This window comes from Cylas formicarius, unplaced genomic scaffold, assembly GCF_029955315.1.
Source record: "Cylas formicarius isolate icCylForm1 unplaced genomic scaffold, icCylForm1.1 PGA_scaffold_1__22_contigs__length_36826433, whole genome shotgun sequence".
In the NCBI taxonomy this organism is placed as follows: Eukaryota; Metazoa; Arthropoda; class Insecta; order Coleoptera; family Brentidae; genus Cylas; species Cylas formicarius.
The window spans coordinates 25,445,555-25,469,071 of NW_026844264.1; the positions used below are offsets into that span (position 1 = coordinate 25,445,555).

Here is a 23,517-nt window from a genome sequence, read left to right on the forward strand (position 1 = left end):
TGAGAGTTTCCTTAGACAAATTTTGGGAACATAGTAACAGTTTGAAGCCTTTATTTTTATTTAAAATACAACAATTAGCAAAAAAAAACTAATTCTACAGAAATTTCTAAATAGGTTTTTCGATATGAAGGCAAAGCAAAGCACATTATTAATTTTGAAAACAATCTGCCACGTTTCAGATTGAAGAAACTTCAATCGGAAGCCGCTATTCGCGAGATAAAAGCAAAAGAACTGCTCGCCTCGTTTGAACAGAACGAGCGCGAATCCCACCAAAGGAACTCCCAAATGGAGATGAAGTTCGTTAAAGAGCAAAAGGTACTCCAGCGGCGCCTGGCGGAAGCCGAAGACGCGTCTCGCACGTTCGAGGAGAAATACAACGCGCTTTGCAGGGAATTGCAAACCAAACAATTGCTTTTGTCCGGGTTGCAGGAGGAATTGATCGGCTCGCGCGACAGACTGGAGAGGAGCAAATTGGAGAATGATAGGCTTTTCAAAAGGCTTCAAGATATGGAAAATAAATACTGCGTGAAAAATAATGGTTTGAGGATAGATTCACTAACGGATCTAACGAACATTGACTTGGACGTAGATATAGAGGAAATGGGACCAAACGAATTGAAAGAGTACTGTTTGGACTTGAAGTGTCGCTTCGAAAAAGCGATAGTCGAAATTAGGGCGATCAAAAGGGCTTTAAGGGACTCGGAGGAGACCTGCGATCGACTCGAATTGGCGAATCACAGCCTCAAGAGCAGTTTCGAGATGCTAAAGCGGGACCACCGGTCGGAAGTGAAGGTCCTCGTCGGAAAACTGGATCACCTAACATCGAAGCTGGCTAGTGCCGAGAAACAGCTCCGAACCAAACTGAAAGCGGAAGCGAGGGAGAAGCGACGCTCGCTCTCCCTGAAAGGCAAAGAAAGCTTCTCAATTACCAAAGAGGTGGAAGACAAAGTGACAGAGTTGGAAGCCAAAATCGCGGCACTGGAGAAAGGCAAAAATGGCAGAAGAAAGTACAAAAGGGATAGAAGTAACGAGCGTAGTTCGCCTATAGACGACAGGGCTCTGAGACGGCTGAGGCGTAAGAGTTTGGACAGCGCGACTTCTTCCGAACCGATGAAACTTTTAATGAGGCTCAGTTCGTTAGAAACCAAAATTCTCAACGCGAACGCTTCTACCGAATCTTTGAATTTGATCAGTAGCGGCAGCGTTTCGGACTTGACCAAGCTGAAAGAGGAACACTGTAGCGATTTGGACTACACGCTGGCCTCGGCCAGAGGTAAGGTAGTGGAGTGTTTGCACGCTCTGAATTCGCTTAAGAGCAAACGATTGTCACAGAGCGCGGACAGGCTCGCCTCGTTGGAGACCACGCTAAACGAACTGAACCACATCCTAAGTTTGGTGGACCCAAGCCTTAGCACCGGCGAGACGTGTGTAATACAGTCATCCGCCGAAGCCGTGGTCAAGCAACTACAGACTGTATTGTTAGAGAAACTGTCGAATTTAGCAGAGAAAAAAAGACTGTTGCTGGAAAGCGGCCGTCTGGACGCCACCGCACGCTTAGAAATTCTAGCCGAGAAGATAGCGTTCGAAAACATCCTGGTCCATAGGATTCAAGAAGCGTTGGGTTCGCCCGCAACGGGAGAAGCTGTCTGCAAGCGATTGATAGACAAAGAGACGAAGGAAACCGCCCATCTTCTTATAGCGTTGCAGAATAAGCTGAACGGGTGCGGTACGAAAGAACCGCCCGTTTGCAAGACCGGCGCCGAGTACCTTTCCAGAATACTAGCCAAGTGTCTGATATCGGCCAGCAAAGGATTTAAGGCGTGTAAGAATTTCGTCGCCCATTCCGGACCTGGTATAGACATTCTCCTAGAGGAGCAACAAAAATTAGACGCGTTGGTAGAGTCATATAAAGCCACCAAATTACCCCAGTTGGCTGATACGTTGGCCATGGAAACGTTTGGGCTCTCGCTGGATAAGTCTTGCAGGTTGAAAGAAGACACCGTTCGAGAATTCACTGTGTACGCTTCGGAAATCGTGAACGCCGAACTGATTCAGTCGGAAATTAACCACGTGCTGCTCAGGGCCGCGCAGATGTACCAATCGAACGTTGAAGCCGACCACGAATGCTTTTTTAGCTTTTTCGCGTCGGAACGAGCCGCATTGGAACTGTGGTCGGACTCGGTCGCCGATTGTCTCTTCGACGGAATCACCAAAAACATAGACCAACTGACGGACCTTTACCGAAACAGCGTCGGGAAGCTGCAGAGGCAAAATTGGAGACGGCGCCTCGAATCGGAACGGGCCAGTAGGACCGCGAGCAGTTTCCTTTGCGAATTTGCGGACATCGTGGCCCACAAGGCGTTGATCGACGCGCGGATCAACGTTTTAAGCGGGAAATACACCGCGCCAGACTTGCGACTGGACAAATTGGAATCGAGGAGTATGGATAATTGGCTGGAGAACGAAAAATGTTGGATGTATTTGGAGAACGAGTCGCCGGTACAAATTGACCAAAGCTTGGAGTCGGAGTTCACGTGTATGCTAGAGAGGTACGCGAAGGATTGTTTCGCATTGATAAGGATGCCGGAGTTGGACGACGTAGTCAGTTGTCTGGATGAGCTGGGGGAGAAAGTGGACGAGTTGCGAAGTTGTCTCAAGTTACCAGAGCAGATAAATAATACTACGGTGAATGGTTGGACTGATGTCTGTTTGAGGTGTCGCAAGTTGAGGGATCATTTGGAAGGCGTCAGGAGCGCGTTAGGCAAAATGGACTCTTTAAACAGGTAAGCATACGGAGCAAAAAAGTGAATAAAGTTTTTTAATACACACCATCATAAGGATTGAATTCCCACCCTGTTGTCGCATAATCAGGCCCAATAAATTGACGCAAAGTTGCCAAATGATGGAAAGTATTTTCTGTTATTGGGTTGCACCACGAACAAGAGTCACTAGTCCTTAATGATTGATTATTATGGAAATTTTTACAACTCATTTCGCATTTTAAATATTTTCCAACCAGCACTCTTGCACGATATTTTTTTAAAAAATTACCCAATGATTTTGGTTTATAGTTTATTCAATACCCACAAAATTATCAAAGAAGAGATATGTTTTTTTTTTTTATAAAAATAATAATAGTGTATTATGGATTTCGTCAACTAGGTCAAAGTTAGATAAAATATAGATCCCGCAAATGAGGAAGACAACTACATTAAAAACATATTTAATAAAATATGTGACAGAGCACAACAATACAGTGGTAACAAACATAAATAAGTAAACATATTCCTTTAAATTATAAAAAGAGTTTTGTAGAAGAAAAAAAGTTGAGATTGGATTTAAAAATGTTTATATTGGTATTGCTTTTTAGCTCTGGAGAAAGTTTATTGTAGACTCTAACACCGGTGTTCATTGTTTTTTTGTTTTTATACACCCATTAACAAACTTCTATGTAATATACACGCTAAAGGCAGTATTTTAAACTCCCTGAAGAGCGATACACCTTAGGACTTTCTTTTGGGATTTGAAAACAGATATCGCATGACTTGAATTTCCCCAAAAGGGAATACCATTGAGTAATTTCGAATCGATGTGAGTATAGTAGAAATTTGCCATGCATTTCCCATCCAAAACAGTTTTTAATTTTGTTATTAGGTAACAATAAGTGTGCAGCTTTGAGGAAAGTAATTGGGCATTGTTTCCCAAGGGTTTTGTCGAGTTCTATTCCTAAAAATTTAGCGTGCTTTTTTATTTGAAACGGCCTCCCCGGCCAAGTGGACATTCACAGAAAGCTTTTTTATGTTTTCTCGGTAGTACGCCTCTTTTTTGGACATTCAAAAAGAGTTCGTTGGTGTTAAACCAGCTATTTAGCAGTACAAGAACTGAATTAATTCTGTCTTCAAGAGTTGGATAACAGTGAGAAGAGATTAAACTTGAACAGTCGTCTGCGAACTCTGATAAGAGCAGAGAATTTATTGATAAAAAGGATAAATAAAACAAGGCCAACCACTGTACCTTGCCCTTTTACTGCTTTATTTTACTGCCTAGGATTTGTTAAGAATGATCTGAACCCGTTCAGAGCTATTCCACGAATTCTGTATTGATCCAGCTTATTCAACACAATTTCGTGGCAGGGTGCTCTCCAGACTCAATATAATTGATAGATTGCTGCAAAAATGAATGAATCGGTGTTTGGGTTGATCTATCTGTTCTGAACCGTGCTGACTTTCAGGGGATAGGGATCGCCTAGTTTATTTGTTTTTTTTCTAATTTATGATCCAATATTTTATTTAACAAAATAAATTGACTTTGCAGAGAGTTTATTATTTCCTGATTTTTTATTGTCAAATCCTTTACAAGGCAACTAACAACAGCAAGAAGTAAACAAAGTTTATGAGCGAGACGTCATTCTGACATTTACTATGCTGACGATTTGAACATTTACCGTAGATGCGGTAGCGGTGCGTTAAGCGCCGACCAAAGGCCGGTATACCTGGGTACTGAGTACCTGAGCCAGGTCGAAAACCTCCGAGCCGCTTACAGATGCGCTCTGGCGTCATGCAAGGAAAGACACCAAGAGTCGGATATTCAGCAGTTGCAGCGGCTGTGCGAGAAGGTGCTGAGTTCGATGGAGCAATGGCACCGCAGGACGATACAAGAACTGAGAGAAGCGCACGCGCGTGAGGTGGAAACGCTCAAACAGGAGAAAGAACAAGCGCTAGCGGAAGAGACTCAGGCCACGTTGGCGGCTTTGGATGCCATGAGAAAAGCTCACGTTGCCGAGGTAAGCGCCTCGCGGCCGCGCACACCGGCCGAATTTACGCGCATCTATTTTTGTATTAAGGTTCAAAGGGAGGTGGCGCGATTCAAGCAGGAGTTCGCGCGGCAGCAGCGAGATGAAATCATGGACTTGTCCGAGCGCTTGTCAGTGAAGTCGCTCGAGGCAGCGGCGCTTGAAGAGCAGCTTGGCAGCGCGACCAGACAACTGGCGCACGCGCAGCAGCACATACTGCGGCTCGAACGGAACCCCCAGCTCTCGATGCAGGTAATTTTATGATGTCCAGCGTCTAGTGCTCTGCGACTTGATATTGCGACTTGAAATTACATTTTTGTGAAGCAAAATCACGTTTTTTTAACATCTGGTTTAAAAAGATAATTTTCCCATTCTTGATTGCTGAGTTTAATATTGGAAAAATGCTAATGTATAAGCCAATATAGTTTCTGTATCTTTTGTCCTCAAGCGATTAAACGCAATAAACAAGAACGTTAAATATTGTATGCAGAGTAGACCAAATGACAAAAAAATATTGAGTCCTTAATGTTAATGGGAAAGACATCTATCATTTGTATTTTCATTTTTCTTTCTGATCCCATTGTTGGCTTCAAAATAGCCGAGTCAAGAAATCAAACCTTAAACATTGATGTTTTCTTTATTCAACTTTTATTTTTGAAATTTTGGAACTAACAAACAACTCAAAACAAAAGAAAATCCAACGCTGAAAGTTTTCGGGAATGCAAAGAATTTCACAAATGACATAGCTCAACGTGTTGTAGCGTTGATTGAAGAATATGAGAAATTGAGAAATGAAGAGCAAATGTAGTAATTACTTTTCGTCATTAGTGATTATGGAAATTCCCTAATTGTCATGAAAAGACTTAAATGTAGTGACTTCATCTAATGGATAGTTAGTTTTAATTCTTTAATTATAAAAAATTATAAATTTATCATGAAATCTGAGTTATGCAATAGTAACAACAACATAATGTTGTTTTTAAAATTGTTTTTATGGGGTGTAGAAAGATGATGTAGAATTCGAATTTGATCCATTTAGTTAAAAAAATTAAGCGAACAAAGTGTAAAAACAAAGATTTCATTTTTTTCTTCAAGTTCAATTGTGAATAACCTTATACATAGTAACTTTATCAAAAATTGTTAAGAGAACATTAAAGCATTAAGCTTAAGATTTGTTTTCTTTTTTTTTAATAGGGAATTCAATTTTTTACGAAAATACATTTAGATAAATATTTTTATCTCAATTGTTTGACTGTTTTCACTCAATAATGAGATCAGTACTGTACTCAAGGGCTGAAACTGTCACGATAATTTTTTTGTCATTCTGAACGATTTTATTGATATATTTTTCATTAAAGAAAATAGCAGAGGGTACAGGCTCGGAGCTATATTTCGAATCAAAAGTACTTGCAAACAATTAGGAAACGTTCATTAAAAACTTTTAAATTTATAAAATCAATTTCACCCCATCCATGGATCGCACGTCAGCGTTAGCATCAGCCGGTACTTTAAGTGTGTAAACTTTAATTTCAGAACTGACGGCGTGTGTCCGTGGAAAAGCAAACCTACTAGTCTAACAAGCCTCAATACGTATACCAGTGAATTATTATTAACCCTTACTTAAGTACAATATTTTTATTGCGATTTACATTAACGAATGTTGCCTTCACCGTTGTGTACAGATTCATGCACCCCCTCCTCGTTTTCTTGTGCTCTCAACGCGCGCGTCAGCATCGAGGTCGTGATCAACATGAAGGCGAACCAATGTACTGATTTTTTTTATTTTTAAACGAAATGGCACCCTGATCGTTGGCGCGCGCGTTTTAATATTATGTCCTCCCGCAATTTATTTATTTTGTGTACCTCACCCAGCAGTGTTTTTACCTAATCTGGTGTACAAAAAGTAACAGTTAATTGATTTTTTGTAACAGTTTATTGTTTATATGTGTTGGGTTTATAAGGAATGTTTAAATAAAAGTGAAATATATGTGTTATTGATTTCGCCAGTGTTTTACTTCTCTCTGATTTTATCAAACTTGGAAGGGCAAAGTAATATATATCTAGTGCATTAAAACCATTGGCTTTTAGCATGCAATGTATATGCGGAAGACTTATTAAATATGAGGTTAATAATTGGCTGCCAATTCAAAAAATGTGCAAAATTAAGGGACATTATTTTTTTCTAAAATAATATATATTTTACTTAATACATAATTGCGCTTATTTAACTAAAACAAATAAAATATCACAATCAATCAATTTGATGAACACTTTAAATAATAAAAAAAATCACTTCAAAAGATATCAATGAAAAATAAAATAAAATATTCAGCTAGTAAAACATTGTTACATTATTTTGTTTTAAATATATATAAAGTATATTTGTCCATAACAAGATAAGCTAAAATTTAAATGCACAGCGTTGTAAATTTCAAATAAATGGTGATATTTTCAGCCGAAGATAATACTGAATGACAAAAAAATCTGCCATGTTTCTTGGAAGCATCCAGAAATATTTCACATATACAATATATTAAGTAGATATTATATAAACTGTGAATTTAAACTATTAAATTAATTTGGAATGTAATGAAGGACACTGATATACAATATCAATTAAAATAATGGCCTTTTAACACAAAGATCACAATTGCTTGCTGTCAAACCAAAAAATTTAGCTTAAAAAATATCTTTTCTCACCTGAAAGCTCTAATGCTAATCTGCTGCCAGTTACCCTAAAATTTATTAATCAAGTTAATTATCGTCACCCATCAATCCAAGTTAACAAACTCACTGCGATACCAATATCCCAGCCAGACCCAGCAATATTGGTTGGAGAAAGACCCAATCTTCTCACGACAACTCCACCATCCGTCACCGCCCATACCTCTGACTTGCCTACGCTAACGTGTTTAAAACCCTTGGTGTTTGGTGCAGAACCTGTAACATCATTGCAATAGGTAACTGGTACAATCTGTACGTGAACAAGCGCAAGTGTAACTTTAACTCACTTAATATAGGCGGATCAGGCACAATGGTCTGCCAATGTGTACCTTCGGGGAAAACGTCGGTGACCTCCTTCCTTACATTTAACCTGGCCAGCGTGTCCACTGCCCATATTCCTGCCGAGTTGACCGAGATCTGCTTAAGCTGCGCCCCTGGTGGAGGTTCCACACATGTCCAACGCTCTCCTTCCAGCAACTCTCTTGTGATGTATCTTCTTACATATGCGCAGCCTTTTTTACCTGTGGCCCATACTTGATTATATGGTCCGCAGCTGACACTGCTGAGCGGTTGGTCAGTTTTGACATGTTCCCAAACGTGACCCTGCCAAACAAAGCGTGTTGTAAAAATAAATCAATTTCAAATGGTTTAGCAACTCACTAATGGATTAGCTCTCGAAACGCCTACTCGAACCATCGCCTGGCCACCTGACGCCAAAGCCCAGACAGATATTTTCGCATCGGGTTCGTCGCTAACGGGCTCAAGAGAAACATCTAACAGTTTCGTGTGACCTAACTCTTGCCAGGGCCCAGTTGTGGCTATGGCGCACCTTCTATACCATCTATGAAAAATTTCCCCCTCCTTAAATTGCCTGTGCTATTAGGACATTCAAATAATTAAAATATGAAAAAAATAAGGCGTGAACAACCAATTAATATGTGAACCAGTGCTGCCAGAAGATCAGTTGTTAAGCTGGGTTGGAATATTAAGAAGCAAAATAATAATATTTAATACGTATCTACCTTCTTCTTCTAACCAAATCCAGATAAGATTTGTATGAATGATAAGTAGCGGGAAAATCTACGGCATACTGCCATCCGTCTTTATCGACACCACCAGGGACGTGAAAATCGACCATCCAGTCGGAAATCCACTGCCAATGGTTTGAGAGTAGTTTGACTTGGTCCTTGGGCCTCTTATGCTTACCGCTAGCGTCGCTCCACATGTGTCTATCGGTTGGCAAACCTAATAAACAAATGCCATAACAAGGTTCATGAACCTAGAGCGTGTAACTACCTGAAGCGCTGTATCCCGCCACCGGATTCCATCTTTGATTTTCGTACACTCTGTAATCTTGTGAATCCGCCATTGGATGTACTGTCTGACTATCCAAAGTGCCCAGAAAGCCACCACCGAAGCCCCCGTTGTATACCCAAGCAGTGTGATCATAACCGATACCCCAAGTGACTCCTGCGTTACAACTCTCAACCCGTCTCAAATGTCCTCCTAGTTGTCTCCAATATAATTCTAAAGGATCTACCGCGATCACGGGACTTTTGATAACTAGCCTGAAGGGTTGCATTTTACCCCACAAATGCAAAATACAAGCGCACTGCGGAGGCAATCGGTGCCTATAACTAGTGAACTTTTCGTCGTCTATAAAAATTATAAAGGCATCTTCAGTGCTCTCTATTTGCACCTTGAACTCTTGTCCCCTCGAGAAAGGCATTGGGCCGTGTTTCTCCTCGGTGCCCCATTTGCCCTCTATCATTGAATTCCTAACTACGCATTCTTCCCCAAATCTGGGGTTAAAGTGAAGGCAGACATTCTGCCATTCCGCGAAAGCTTTGTGTTTGGGCTTGTAAGTTGTGTGGGCTTCAAGATTGATACCCAGACGTTCGGCTTCATCACTCACGCATCCGGTTAGGGTGATTATGGTTCCGGGCATGCAGCCCACGTGTAACGCCACCTTAACTGGACATTCTTTGCCGCTAAGATTGTACTTTTGCACATAACAGTCGTCCTCGCGCAGCTGGTTGCCCTCGAGGTGACTGGGATCCCACAAGAACACATCTCCCAGGTTGGTTACAGCCCAGACTGATTCCTCGCTGGGTTTGCCTTAGATATAGAAGCAGCAAGTGAACGATATCCAGGTGAAAAAAAAAAGAAGCAAAGTAAATCAAACTTCTATATCGCCACTGTAAAAAATAGGAGCTGCGTTATGCAATAAAAAAAAAGACAGGCACCGTGTGCGGTAATCGGTAGTACAGTATTTGAGCAAAATTAAAATAAATAATTTTACAATTTGTTTTTTTTTTTCAAAAAAATTCCACAGGCTACTGTAATACTCTGACAGGCAGACGACTACTACTCTAATATTTGAGTTGCATCAAGAGTATTTATAGCTTTTAAATAAAATAAACTTATTACTTTTTACAAAACTTCTGGATTCCTACTGCGTCGGTTTTTGCTGAGACGTTTCGCAAGTTCGACTCAGCAAAAACCGACGCAGGAGGAATACAGAAGTTTTGTAAGAAGTATTAAGTTTATTTTAATTAAAAGCTAGAAATACTCTGGAAGCAAATCAAATATTAGACTAGTAGTCGTCTGCCTGTCAGCATATCTGAGAGTTACACATTAAAAACTTGCAGCTACTTCAAAAGTTATTGGTTAATAATTTGCCAAAAGAAAATCTTTAAACTGACGTGTTTTAATAATATAAAATTACCTACTTCTACTAAAACTTAAATCTGAAATCACGCGAATTGGACTGGTCAATCTCAGTCTACCCAATCACTATTTATTGTCAGTCATTAGTTTGGCAAAAGACTTTAAAACTTGACCTTGAAATGATTTAAAATTTAAGTTGGAAAAACCACGAGTTGCATAATGGTTACAATGGATTAAATATAAAAAAGAACATGAATTAAATGATCAAATTAAGGACGATTTGTTTACAACAAGTAAATAAATATCGATATCGTTGAAAAATATACACACCCAAAGCATCACGCAGTTTCCCGCAGGTTGTAGCGAAATGAGTTTGCCACTCTTCCAAAACAGCGTCGCTGGTAAACTGCAAAACTACAATTGCCGGATAGTTTCGGGGCGTGTGAACCGACAGCCTGGGACTTCCAGGTTCGCTACTCAACTGCACGCAAGTCACGTCGGCCAAGGTAAACGAATACTAAAATCTAGCAATCGTTTCGGGCTCTTGTTCGGCCTAAGGCAACTTATACCATAGCCGTGGCACCGTCGGGATTCAATATCGTCAATGTTCCGGCAGTCTGTATCCATTCAAGCTGCAGAACGCAGTCCGTGTACAAGGAATTTCCCAAATTAACTTTGGCCTCGACCCGTTGAATCCAGGACGTCGTATCGACCGCTCTTTCGTATAACCCGTACTTGTCTTGGTTGGGTAATCGCGATTTTAAGTCGTCTAGGATTTTTTTACGCCAGGGCTGTTCGAATTCTTCTGGCATCGACCCAAAACCTGCCTCGGAGAACCAATTGGGTGGTTGGTTCGGTTCTATTAGACAAGCGCCAGCATCTACCTTTAATTCAAGGTAAAAGTGTATGTATGTAGAAAGTAGGCTTTGACTAACAAAATCACAATAAAAGACAGTAAAATAGTGCGAGTAGGCTCTGAGGAAAACAGACACGATAAAATACCCATAAAATTTTTCAAAGTATGCTTTGACTAAAATAAATGGGATAAAGGCACTTAGGTTTTGGTGAATTTCTTTGCTGTTTGTCAGTATCTTGGGTATTTTTAAAAAGTTTTGGTTAGTTTAGTTTAGTTAGTAGTATTTCAATAAACATCTGCCTAAATGTATCACAGTGAATGGAAATCATTTTTAATATTTAGAGCCGAGAAAAATATTTTTTTTATGAAAAGTTTTTCAATTTTACTTTAGTTTAAAATTAAATTTGTATTTCAAGTTTTTTTCAGTTTCTTGTTGTAAAAATCTCAAAATAAATAATATTAAAAACGCTGTTAAGATCAGTACTACCATATTAGCCAAATTATATGCATTATGTAGTTTATTTTAAAATTGACTCGGCTCGAAATTTAAAAGGTCTATCTTTCAATGTGTAAAAAAGGTGTAAGAAGTGATATCTTTATTAAAAATCTGCATACACTAAGGCACAAAAAGTTAGGAAGTATCAAATGCACGAAAAGTACCATACGTAGCACCCTACGTAGCGAAAATTAATTTCTCTTTTCAGAAAATCCCGATTTTCTATTTTCTGCAAAAAACTCGATTATTTCAGGATTTGAAAAAACCAAATTTCAATTTTGACACCCTGTATCTTGCTTAATATCAACTTTTGGAGTAAGGTAAAAACTAAAAAATAAATATTTCGTATTTCTTAATATAAGCATTTTTATAAATAAACTTAAATTGTTAGAGTTTCATAAACAAAATGAAATTATGGAGTAATTAACAACACTACCGAATGGGGCACCATGCCTCCTAAAATTAAAATCAACTGAAATGTTAATTCCGTCCCTGATTTCTTACCACCGTGGGAAGGAAACAGCCAGTGGTAAGAAACTAAAGGACGAGGGGATATTTGTTAGCTTCAGCTGTGGACTCAACGTTGCAAATTATCTTTATAAATAGGTGGTACGGATTTTGAAAACACTTTCAGACTAATGTCATAAATGAACTTCGTGAATATAGCGTTGTTTTATATATTTTTTGAATATTTTAAAGGTAACATTAAATAATAGTGATGTTCGCATACCCAGCTCCATGGGGTATCGTACTCCGCCCAGCCCATCTCCTCGTCTTCCGCGAAAATACAGGAATCCCGACTAGATTCGCTCCATACACTCTCATCTGTTTCTGGGTGCACTTCAGTCCCAACTATCGATCCGACTGAGTGTACTGGACTCCAAGCTTTGGGATTCTTCGGTTGAATCTCAAATTTACAATCGCCAATCGGCAAAGAAGTCGGTACCAAAGGTGCGGAATGTGATTGCTCCTCCAAGTCCGGCAGGTGGGACTGCTCTATCATGCTACACGGGCGACTCTGTAAATTTTAGATTAAAATCATTTTGCACGTTCAGTCTAAAAAAGGTTAAAACATTACGCGGCGATCAAGCGATAAGCACACAAACGAGCGTCAAGCAAAAACTGAAATCGTCGCTAATTAATTAGTCAGTTAGTTACCCCCAAGTGATTCAAGCTACGATGGAATTTATCTCTACCGAGACTGGCGTTGCTACTAGCTCTACTGACTTGTAAGGGAGCCGCCAACGCCTTCCACCGTTTCCCAGTCGGATCTTGGGCGTAAATGCCGGTTCGATAGTAGATGACGCGGTCGTCCGCGCCAACCGCAAACACCTGGTCGTTGGACGTGACAGAAATTTGACACATACGACCAACCATCTCGACCCAACCGCAGCCCGCGGCTAGTTCCTCGCTCATTCCCGCCCCTTCGCCCTTTATACCCTTTCTAAACACACAGAAATAATTTCGACATAATATGGTTGATCCTCAAATTGAGAAACTCTTATCGAGGACACACCTTACATACAGAATGAACCTAGAAAGGTCGGATTAATGATCAAAACTGACAATGCAGTAGTTAGGGGATTGTTTTTTTTGTCGTATAATGGCGAAGATTCTTTTATATCATATTTCCAGGTTTCTACCGTTTCGGGATTTTTGAGGCTAAATTGCGTGTCATACTTTATTGTAAAATCATTTAAATTGTTTGCCCTTCTTCAAACTGAGTTGTTGAATATGTAAAATACCTACTAATAATTTCACTCTGGTGTAAATTCTTGTTTTTTGGAAAAGTTAAGTACTGACACAAATTGCATATTGCATATACTACATGAACAAAATATATAAACATAATACAAATAATATAATTAGCAACCACAAATCAGTTATTCTAATTTATAATAAAGTCATCAAATCCATCTTGGAATACACTGTATGGAATCCGATCTATCGCAAGTATGTCGATCGGATAGAAAGTGTCCAAAAAAAGCTTCTTAGAAACCTTAATTTTAGATGTAATAGAGACAGCCACTACGTATGAAAATAACCTACAGTTTTATAAATTGACCTCGCTTGAAACACGTAGAAATTGGCCAGATGTAATTTGTCTTTATAAAATTGTCACCTTCTTGTACAAGTCTTTTTAATGCTAGTTCTTATCGAGTGCGCACTAGGCAATTTTTTCTATAGAAAGAATTAGATCTAACTATTTATTTAAATAAAACCTATACCAAACTTATATACCAACATTATTTTAATTGCTGTCTATTAGCTTACGAAATATTATAAGTTTCTTTTATATTCCCGACCATGTATAATCCATGTGCCTGTTGGTTAGTCTTTGGGTTTATAAATAAATAATAACGAAAATTGTTGATATATATAATAAAGTGTATGACACAATAATATATATGTGTGGATTATATAGAAATAAAAACTAAATTTGTATTTTAGTACTTATTAACTATTGATCCGGGTTGTCACAAAAATTTAAAAAGAAAATTTAAAATATGGCTTCTTATTAAGTGGCTCTTATACCACAAAAGATGCACAACAGATAAGATACACTAGAGTCCGCTGATTTCACTTTTTGAACCATTCGAGATATCAAATATAAAAAAATACAAGAAATGAATAACTCACCGAAACCATACTTGTCTGTCGTGTGTCACCGCCCATACAGAACAATTACCCACACTAAGCTGGTTAATTTTTAAGTTTTCGCCTGGGCACCGGACTTCCACCCACAATTCACCCTGCAGATTATCTCTAGTGACTCCCATTCTGACAATCGCTCTACCATCCAACAGAGCCGCCCACACTAACCCAGCAGGGCCTACGCTGATCTGATTGACTTCGCAACCAGGCGGTACCTGGATATGGTTCCAACGGCATCCTTCAGGGGATTTGGTACTCACACCTTGTCTAAACATTACCTAAACAAGTAAAATGGTTAGAAAAGTATACAACATATTTCAAGACACGACATGTTAATTTTCATACCATGCAGATAAGGCTTTTTCATTAATTTAATTACATTTATCCACCAAATTCCAGAGTTAATGCTTACCCTGTTGTGGGCTGTTACAGCCCACACTAGCATAATTCCCGGCTCGGCTCCAGGCACATGTTGTCCTCCAATAGAGACGTCTATGAAAGGTTCCTATAACAATTGTTCAGAATAATTATGAACAAACATTAGTTGAACAGTGTTGCATAACCCTGCTTCTCCTGCAGCATTTACGCTGTGAATCGGCAAGGAATAAAAGAATAGCAGAGGAAACTTGTTCATACTAGTTTCAATTGGCTTATTTGAAAATACAAAATGTGCTATGAAGAACCTGTTAAAGATAAACACTGACAAGACGAGGGGGATAGTACTCACTTGGATCACCAGGACTGAAAGAACCTAAATTACTTGAGTGCTCCTCTAATAAGAGTATAAGAAGTTGCCAAAAGGCACAATACATGTGGAGGGACCTTAATAAATAAAGCGCACAACAGAGTGGAGTGGTGCAGAAAGAAACTGCCAACATTCTAATAATAAGGGAGGAGAGATGTTGGGAATGGGTCCACAATCCCATTAAGTATGATCGACATCCTAAAAGGGATAGATAAACAGCGCAAATCTGGAAAGTTTGAGAGTTGTTTATACTTTACACTGAAATCACAAACTCTATGTGTATATGGACAAAAAATCATCGCCAACATTTACTACACAGGTGTGCTTGGAAGATGATAATAAAAGGAACGTACTTCACAGAAACATCTTCATGGAAATGGAACTTTATTGTAGAAGCAGTTTCTCACAATGAGGTAATTCAGCATTTGTTTAGGAGGAAACTAATTTTGGGTGACCTTGCTTCTTTCTTTTTTGGCGCTTAGAATATCGAGCCTCATGTGATTTACTCATAAGAAAACCATATAAATATACCTTAGACGGATATTATGACTCAGCAAAAAAATCATATACACATTAAAATACATACTGAAGTAGCATCTTTGTGCAGAGGAGCTATAGCACACCACGAATTCATTGCACAGTACTTTGCTGTTCGGACCCAGATCCTTCGTCTAACGCAACTAGTCCATTGCTTTTTGGGAAAGTATGTGCTAGGGAAATCCACAGCGTATGCCCAGCCATTATGGTCTAAAGGTTGACCATCTAAGGTGAGTTCCAGCTGCCAATCTCCTTCCCATTGCCATGCCATTGATGGCAAGCGGATTTTATCTATTGATCTGTCTGTCAGACCTTCCGCGTCGGAAAAATGATAACGGTCGGTGGGCAACAGCTTCGAAGTGAAGCCTACTGTCGGAAACCATCGCTAAACACTTAATAATTAATTTTTTTTGTTCTAAAGTTTGGATTTATTTGTGAAAAAAATTATTTTTCAAGGGGTGTGGAATTTTTTATGTAATAATGAAGTCTGTTTTTGCCATACGAACAAGCATCCCCAAACATTTTTGTGCACAAATATATTTGTTGTTAGCGTGACAGAGAAAGTGATACATAGCAAAATTTGTCCTTTCTTTTCTCAAGAAGAGCGATGACTTATTTTTATACAATTTATTTGTAGAATTGTTAAATTCAAAAAACAAAAAATTAGCATCTATATAAAAAGTTTCATTTTACCTTATCGAAACTTGAAACTATCTACTACTTCAAGGTTATGAAATTTGTTAGAAACTACAAGACTTTCATTAGAAGACACTTGGATCGTTGATCAATGTTGATCAAGGGTAACCATTATTATATTTTTGCGATTTGTTTACCTAACACAAAATAATCAATTTTTTTGCATTTTTATGAATGGATTTTTTACTCAAATGATCTTGGAAACTTTCAGAAAGGCACGACCAAATAAAACGCAAATAATAAAAAGATTCTTTAATTGAGAACACCACAAGTAAAATGTTTCAGTCCAGTTTTTGTTGAAAGAGGCTGGTAACAGGTTTTTTTCTATTATCTCCTTATAAAATTCCAATTTTGACCTAAGAAACAGGGAAAAAACTTTGCCAAATAGGAAAGAACATTTCTTCCTATCAGATCGCACGTATGCTATAAGTATTCTATAAGATCCTATAAGAATTTTAATGTGGCAGTTTAAGGTTCAACTTAATTATTTTATATTACATTTTGCAAACATATATCTTTTGTTAACCAGACGTAACGTGGCCAAATACAATTCTAAATTTCATGCAAGAGTGAAGTTAAGAAAGGCGCAAGATTTCCTTCGGTAACAAAGCCTTAGAGCACAACATAAATAAACCAACATCAATTAATAAAAATAGCATATTTACTAAAAAATAAAAAATAGCAGTACCTATTCAAAATTTACCTCGTTTTCGTAGGACTCTTCCCGAATCCTTATTGGAATATCCAGTCCATGAACATAAACGTAAATCTGATGATCACCGCCCAACCCCCACAAAAAATGAGGTACGCTACACAATTTTTTGAATTCTTGTCCATTGTAAGGTAATTCTCTCCACATAGAACCGGTAGTTGATAAAGTATGCACTCTGCCTTCATTACTGATGGCAAAAAGCAGAGACGTTGGCATTTTTAATATGATCTGTCAAACTTGAATTTTAAAGGCGAAACGTTGCTTTTAGGAATATGGTCTGTTGTTTTACTCAGCAATTACTTCATTTTTAGGCATGAAATAATTTCAAATTTTCCTTATTTTTAACGGAGAAAAAACAACTGTCACTGTCAATGTCACTGTCAAGTGCAAATATGTATAGAATAAATTCTTGTTCTTCTAACACCACTAATATTAATATTACTAAACAGACTCGCCCATTACTTTTCAAAAAACGGCGTTAGTTGTACAAAAATTTGTTTTGCATAAATCTTTTGCGGCCCTTTCGTTTTCTCAATTTTATTTTATTTATTGATTTACGGGTACAAATTTGTTCACCTAGAGGTCTAGTCAATAGATCCTACTTTATGTGATAGAAGAAGAAACGATTTAAAAATTTATGGCAGTTACTTCATAATTGATCTTAGCAATCTTGCCTGAGTCCTTTTAAAAACGTCAACGAATTGACAAACATAACCGCATTTGTTAATTACCAGGAAAGAGTTTGTTTTCTAAATACTACAATGGACGAAGATACCGAGATAGAAAATTTAATGGAAAACGTTAATTTAGAATATATGCTTGAATTCGAAACGGATATATTTTTAAACATGATTCCGAGATCACAATGCGCTTTGGCCATTGTAGCCAAGTAAAGGACCATGTATTTGGACGGTTCTGTGTGTAATTTCTTCTAATTTAAGGGGATTGAATTTAGACTTGGTTATATTCAACATTCTTAAGGTTTACTGCGATCCTGGTAATTTAATTTTGGTGTTAAATGCTTCAGATGGTGAAGAGAAATATTTTCGCGATAAATTGAAGAATGAGAATGTCCACAACATTAATAGTGGTGTAAATGCAGCTGATAGGTAGCAATTACTAGAAAAATGAAAGTTGTTAATTGGTAATTGTTCTGAATTATAGAGAGGAAAAATACCTTTCTGGGGGTATACATTTCATAACAACTCGAATTTTGGTAGTTGATCTGTTAAAAAATCGGATCTGCATAGATAAAATAACTGGCCTGATTGTATTAAGAGCTCATAAAATTTTTGAAAGTTGTCAGGAAGCTTTTGCCCTGAGGTTATTTCGACAGGGAAACAAAGTATGTTGAAAAAGTGTCAGTATTTGCCTATTCATAAATTAATTTTAGACTGGATTTGTTAAAGCTTTTACCAACAGTCCGGAGAGCTTTACAATGGGGTATTGCCATGTGGAGAAAGTGATGAGAGCTCTGTTTGTTAAGGGGCTTTTTATATGGCCCAGGTTCCATGGTTTGGTCAGACAAAGTTTAAAAGAATACGAAGTTAGTTTGAAACCCAAAAATAAGTTCATATGTGAAGTATTTTATTTGTTGTAGCCCCAGGTAATCGAACTGCATGTTCCAATATCAGATTCCATGAAAAAGTTGCAAAGTGTATTATTGGAATTAATGAATATTACAGTAAATGAGTTAAAGAAAATTACTAATGCACTGGACATTCCAGAAATCACAGTTGAAAATTGCTTAATAAAAAAATTCCATAAAATTCTACAAGCTCAACTGGATTTAATCTGGAATCAACTAGGTGGGAAAAGTAAACAGCTGGTCTCAGACTTAAGAACTCTGCGACAGTTGTTGATGTAGGTGTCATACAAACTTTTTAATGATGTTTACCCTCTCTTAGTTTAAGCAAAATTTAGTTCACAGAATACTAATTTATTTAATTGTTCATTTGCCATGCCTTCGATATGAGTAGATCATACAGGGTGTTTCGGAGTTGAAGTGATAAGTTTATGGTGAAATAGAAAATGTGTATTTAAAGAGTTTGTTGGGTAAATTTAAGACATCCGGTAATGAACTACATAAAGATGTCATGCTATGACGTAACTGGACAATTACTCTGACTCCACTTTACTGAATCAAATAGATTTATATACTCACTTATCAAATTTAAGATTGTGACAATTTCTGCCATTGCTTATTGTAGTGGATTTACAATATGATATTTCCATATATCATTCTACTTTCTAGTCATCAGCTAGAAAGCACAATATCTAGGAAATAAACCATTTGTAGATTCAACTCTGAAATAGGCTATAGATATATACATGTTACAAAAGTCATTAAACAAATTAAAATGGGATTGGTCATTTTGACTGCGAATGTAAACAAATAAAACAAATATGAAGGAAAGCAGGTACTACTTGAATGGTGGTCCCTTATTTTTGGGATTTTTGGCTGATACTTTTTTTATTTTATTAGGATGACCTCTGCCTTCACTTGTTTTATTTGGTTCGTGACTGTTGATTCACCCTGTACAAGTAGCACTAGAAATAGTATCTTTTTAGGACACTGTTTTGCTCAGATACTGTGACCTTTTATAACTATGTGATGCAGTATCAAACTAGAGATTATACCAGTGTTGCTCACTGGGTGTATTTTAAACCTGCAGACATGTTTTTTAGCTTGGCTAAAGCTCTGGTTTTTTCTGGAAACAGAGGTAAGCAAAGATCAATCCTATTATTCAACAATATTTCTCTAATATGCAATTTTAAAAATTTATGATTTTAGTGAGATATCTGTATAACCCCATTACTAATTGAAATAGTGAGTCAAAAGTTTTATTCTCCATTGGCATAGACTTGATTTAATATACCTCACTAAAGTATTTTATTATATGTCCCTTAACAATGATAACGGCTAATGATATTTTGCTTTATTATGTTTATAATGAAAATACATATATGGGCTGAACGGGAAAGTAGATTTGAAACATCTTGAGATATTTCAGTAATAAAATTATATTAAAGGGTTTATTTAAATAAATAACTGAGAATAGGTATGAATTGTAGAGTTTAACCCCGAATTTTGTGGAAAATGGAAAGTGTTGCTGGAACTTCTGAAAGTAGAGATACCCAATGAAATAAAATCCTCTAATTATAAAGACAGCACTGTGCTGATCTTGTGTTCAGATCAGAAGACGTGTCACCAACTTAGTAGGGTATGTTTTATTTAATGTTACACCAATACTCACTATTAATTCGACGTTAAATTGTAGTTGCTCACTGACGGACCGCATCTTTATCTCTTAACAATGGCTCTCAAAAAAAAAATTAAATTTTCAGCCTTAAGTAAACAGTTTAAAGACAGTTGCGGAGACGTACAACATATCTTTGCAGAAGATGAAATATCCGATATTGGTCCCAAAGAAACCAAAAGAACCAAAAAGGAACAGAGTGAGGGAGGTAGCAGTAAAAAAATAGGTAACACAACAGTTTCTTTGAGAATGTACTTTTGCTGGGAGGGAGAACATAAGAGTTGTAAAAAGATGTAAATATTATTAAATATTTAGCCTTTAAATTTTCATTTCAATACAAGACAGCATTCTGTTTGACTATCGCCCAACATTATATTTAAAGTTTCAAATGCTAAATAATAATGAGTGTGAAAAATCTGAAAAACAGTTATAACAAGTAAACTAATATAGGCAGTGAAGATCAAACTGAGGAAAGTGAAGATACAGAAGAATATCAAAGCACCTATATCCTAACGATGAGCCAGAATATTTTGGAAAAATCCTCCGACGATTTCGGTGCAAATGACACAACTTTTGAACCTGTTTCTCAAGTAGAACCAATTATTGAGTCAAGTGAAAATAGTTTAAAATGCGGTTTTTAGTTGGAAAATATGGATCTGTCGCAGATGTGTGAGTCCTTGACTAGGCCAAAAATTCTCATTCAAACGTTCAAGGCTAATAACAATTATGTCAGCCTACAGAATACCCTGGAAATACTCAAGCCGCAGTACATTGTTTTATACCATAGCAATGTAACAGCTGTTAGGGAGATTGAGGTTTGGAGCCACCTTAATCCTGAGCTGGTCAATTTTTTTGTGGAGTCAAATAGAAATTTTTTTAAAAGAGCCATATAAAATTTAGAATATACGACCCATTTCTCAACCCCTGTAATGAAGCGATCCAAAAATCCTTCCTTTTTGTGACTTTCTAGCAATAAATTGCGCGTGGTAATCCGATTAGCATTGTTTACCTTGTTTACCTTCACTTACCTCTCTGTGCCAAATGCTCTTGAATGGCCCACCAAGGTTGGTGTGAGAGCTCTTCAATTGTCTGACGACTTCCATTATGAAAAACGACATTACTTTCCGGTCCCCCTATTATATAAGAAAATAATGTGGTGTTCTTTAAAACTAGAATGGTTTGGCTAGATCTGAATTAGGAAGCATTTCCGAGACTCTTTCTAAAATATATCACCTTTTATGACACCACATTAAACGCGACTCCCCTTACGTAGAAGCATCCAGAAAAACTGTTTCTTTATATTTCTTATCAATATCCAATTTTGAGTCCACGAAAAATTGTCAGTGATCCTGTTCGAAAATTTGTTAAAATATTTAAAAAAATATTTTTAGATGTACGAGGCGCATCGAAGAAACGAGACACCGTGTAAAATTTATTTTTTAATGCACACTGACACCGTCGAAGAACAAGCCTACCTAACGGCTTTGCGTAGAGAAAAGGAGGCCTTCGAGACTTTGATTGAAACCAAACGGGTATGTAAATAAATTTTGATTCGTTTTATATAGTGTGGTGTGTTGTTCCCAATATGGGGATCTGTTATTTTAAATGATCTTTTTGTTCCAGACTATGGTTATTCCTGAAGATCAAGACGGAAAATCAGACCACTGTGCTGGGCTTCAAAGAGGTATCACTCAACCCAGCAAAGACACACGTAAAGGAGGTCAAGAAGACGGACCCCATAGACGGCTCGTCATCGTCGATATGAGAGAGTTTCGCAGTGACTTGCCGCATCTGATCTACAAGCGAGGTATCGACATTGAACCAGTCACCCTCGCTGTAAGTTAAGAATTTGAACAGCGAAATGGTCATGTGTTAAAACTGTGTGTTAGATAGGTGATTATATTCTGACACCAGAAATTTGTGTGGAAAGAAAAAGTTTGTCAGATCTCATTGGATCACTGGATTCGGGAAGACTGTATCAACAATGCATTCAAATGATGCGCTATTACACTAAGCCTATGCTGTTAATTGAGTTTGACGTTCACAAATCCTTTGGCTGGCAAGTAAGATTTTCAGTTGTTTTAGAGCAGGGTCGACCATTTTTTGATGTGCAGGGCGAAAAACTATTTGTACTGCATGCAATTTTTGTATTGTAGTTTTAATGAATTATCTAGTTCCAAGTAGTCAAGTAAACCATTTAGCCTCTAAATTAAGAGCCCACAATCTCCAAAATTATACCTGTTGCTTGAATTATACAATTAGGATATGGAAGTCACACTGATCATTTTCTAATGTTATTAATCCATAGGTAAATCTGTAATGATCATGTTATGCTTGAGTTGAACAAAAAATATTCAATACACACAGATTGTTTAATTGAAAATATTTGCAGCAGAAATTCATAATGGGCGACGACATAGAAAACTTTGGAATTCAGCAGAAACTTCTCCTTTTGACTATTCATTTTCCAAAACTGAAGATTATTTGGTCACACGGACCCTATGCCACAGCTCAATTGTTCGATGAACTCAAAGTAAGCTACTTATTACAAATTTATTCACCCTTGTTTCACAAAATTGCAGAATTTCATATTCTAAAATTTTTTTTGCCACAGCATGGTAAAAGTGAACCCAAAGTTGTGGAAGCGAAGGCTTTGGGCGGCGGCGAAGCAGACTTGGACTTGATTGAGAGCAAATACAACACAAACCTATATGATTTTTTGGAGAAGCTACCGGGACTTAATATGAAGAATATTCATGAATTCCTAAGAAAAGGACATTCGCTTCGCGAAGTTCTTAGCAAATCTGAGGTAACTAGTAAGGTTTTTTTTAATTTGTTGTGTTAAGTCTGTTGTTTTGCTTTTAGGAAGAACTGAAAGAGCTGCTGGGCAATACAGCAGATGCCAAAGCCTTTTTTTCAATTTTGCATGAAGAGCACATCGAAAAGCAGGAACCAGAGCCTAAGTTCAAAAAGGGCGGTAAATTTAAGTCATTCCGAAGAAATAAATGTTAAATATGTTTCGATAGTCATGTATTTTTATTGTTCATAGCAAATAAAATTAATTTATTAATTTTTTTTTAATTTGTTGGCAGATTTATTATATCTGTTAAAGATTAGGTTGGTCATTTGTTTTTTTTTATTCTGGCCCCAGGTCATTATATTTAATTAACCAGAACTTATCATTAAAATTTATGTTTTCATCCACTTTCCTCTATTTAAGCACAATTTTTAATCAAAATTTCACCACCATTTTTCCATTAGTCAATGGTCAGTGCCCTCTAAAATAAAAGCAGTTAATGGATGATTTTCAATATCTATTACATTAAATGAATTTAAAAATTACTTCATAAGTAAATTTAAATATCATTTTGGTA

The 23,517-nt window shown here is 37.3% G+C and overlaps 3 protein-coding genes across 12 annotated transcripts in view; 2 read left to right on the forward strand and 1 right to left on the reverse strand.

Moving 5' to 3' along the window:
- The window catches only part of LOC132696840 (protein outspread), a 97,416-nt gene extending 90,694 nt beyond the window's left edge, over positions 1-6,722 (forward strand). The window contains exons 8-11 of the mRNA XM_060661901.1: positions 180-2,783; positions 4,450-4,783; positions 4,844-5,044; positions 6,326-6,722. Of these exons, the coding sequence (XP_060517884.1) occupies positions 180-2,783; positions 4,450-4,783; positions 4,844-5,044; positions 6,326-6,331 (3,145 nt within the window). The 3' untranslated portion in view covers positions 6,332-6,722. The remainder of the gene's footprint in view (positions 1-179; positions 2,784-4,449; positions 4,784-4,843; positions 5,045-6,325) is intronic.
- A 290-nt stretch (positions 6,723-7,012) lies between these two features.
- LOC132696841 (tectonin beta-propeller repeat-containing protein) lies at positions 7,013-17,255 on the reverse strand. 6 transcript variants are annotated; one of them, XM_060661905.1, is made up of 14 exons: positions 16,875-17,255; positions 15,525-15,860; positions 14,606-14,698; positions 14,179-14,471; positions 12,766-12,982; positions 12,269-12,556; positions 10,756-11,070; positions 10,517-10,703; positions 8,813-9,634; positions 8,539-8,761; positions 8,177-8,357; positions 7,804-8,119; positions 7,587-7,732; positions 7,013-7,527 (listed from the first exon to the last, which is right to left on the reverse strand). In XM_060661905.1, exons 1-14 carry the CDS (start codon positions 17,097-17,099, stop codon positions 7,489-7,491), a joined length of 3,681 nt encoding a protein of 1,226 aa, XP_060517888.1. In that variant the 5' UTR covers positions 17,100-17,255; the 3' UTR covers positions 7,013-7,488. The 6 variants fall into 6 exon arrangements, with proteins under 6 accessions (XP_060517888.1, XP_060517887.1, XP_060517885.1 ...); XM_060661904.1 differs by having other exon boundaries at positions 7,590-7,732; positions 12,697-12,982; XM_060661902.1 differs by having other exon boundaries at positions 12,697-12,982.
- Positions 17,256-17,583: 328 nt separating this feature from the next.
- Positions 17,584-23,386, forward strand: LOC132696112 (DNA repair endonuclease XPF). Of its 5 annotated transcripts, none has more exons than XM_060660735.1 (16): positions 17,584-17,772; positions 17,825-17,992; positions 18,048-18,228; positions 18,277-18,429; positions 18,484-18,746; positions 19,455-19,606; positions 19,959-20,107; positions 20,165-20,369; positions 20,594-20,733; positions 20,785-20,958; positions 21,535-21,675; positions 21,767-21,979; positions 22,033-22,206; positions 22,536-22,676; positions 22,758-22,952; positions 23,009-23,386. In XM_060660735.1, the coding sequence occupies exons 1-16, from the start codon at positions 17,645-17,647 to the stop codon at positions 23,153-23,155; spliced, it is 2,724 nt and encodes a 907-aa protein (XP_060516718.1). In that variant the 5' UTR covers positions 17,584-17,644; the 3' UTR covers positions 23,156-23,386. The 5 variants fall into 5 exon arrangements, 4 of the variants coding, with proteins under 4 accessions (XP_060516718.1, XP_060516719.1, XP_060516720.1 ...); XM_060660736.1 differs by having other exon boundaries at positions 22,539-22,676; XR_009617995.1 differs by lacking the exon at positions 23,009-23,386 and having other exon boundaries at positions 22,033-22,202; positions 22,758-22,768.
- Positions 23,387-23,517: the final 131 nt, after the last annotated feature.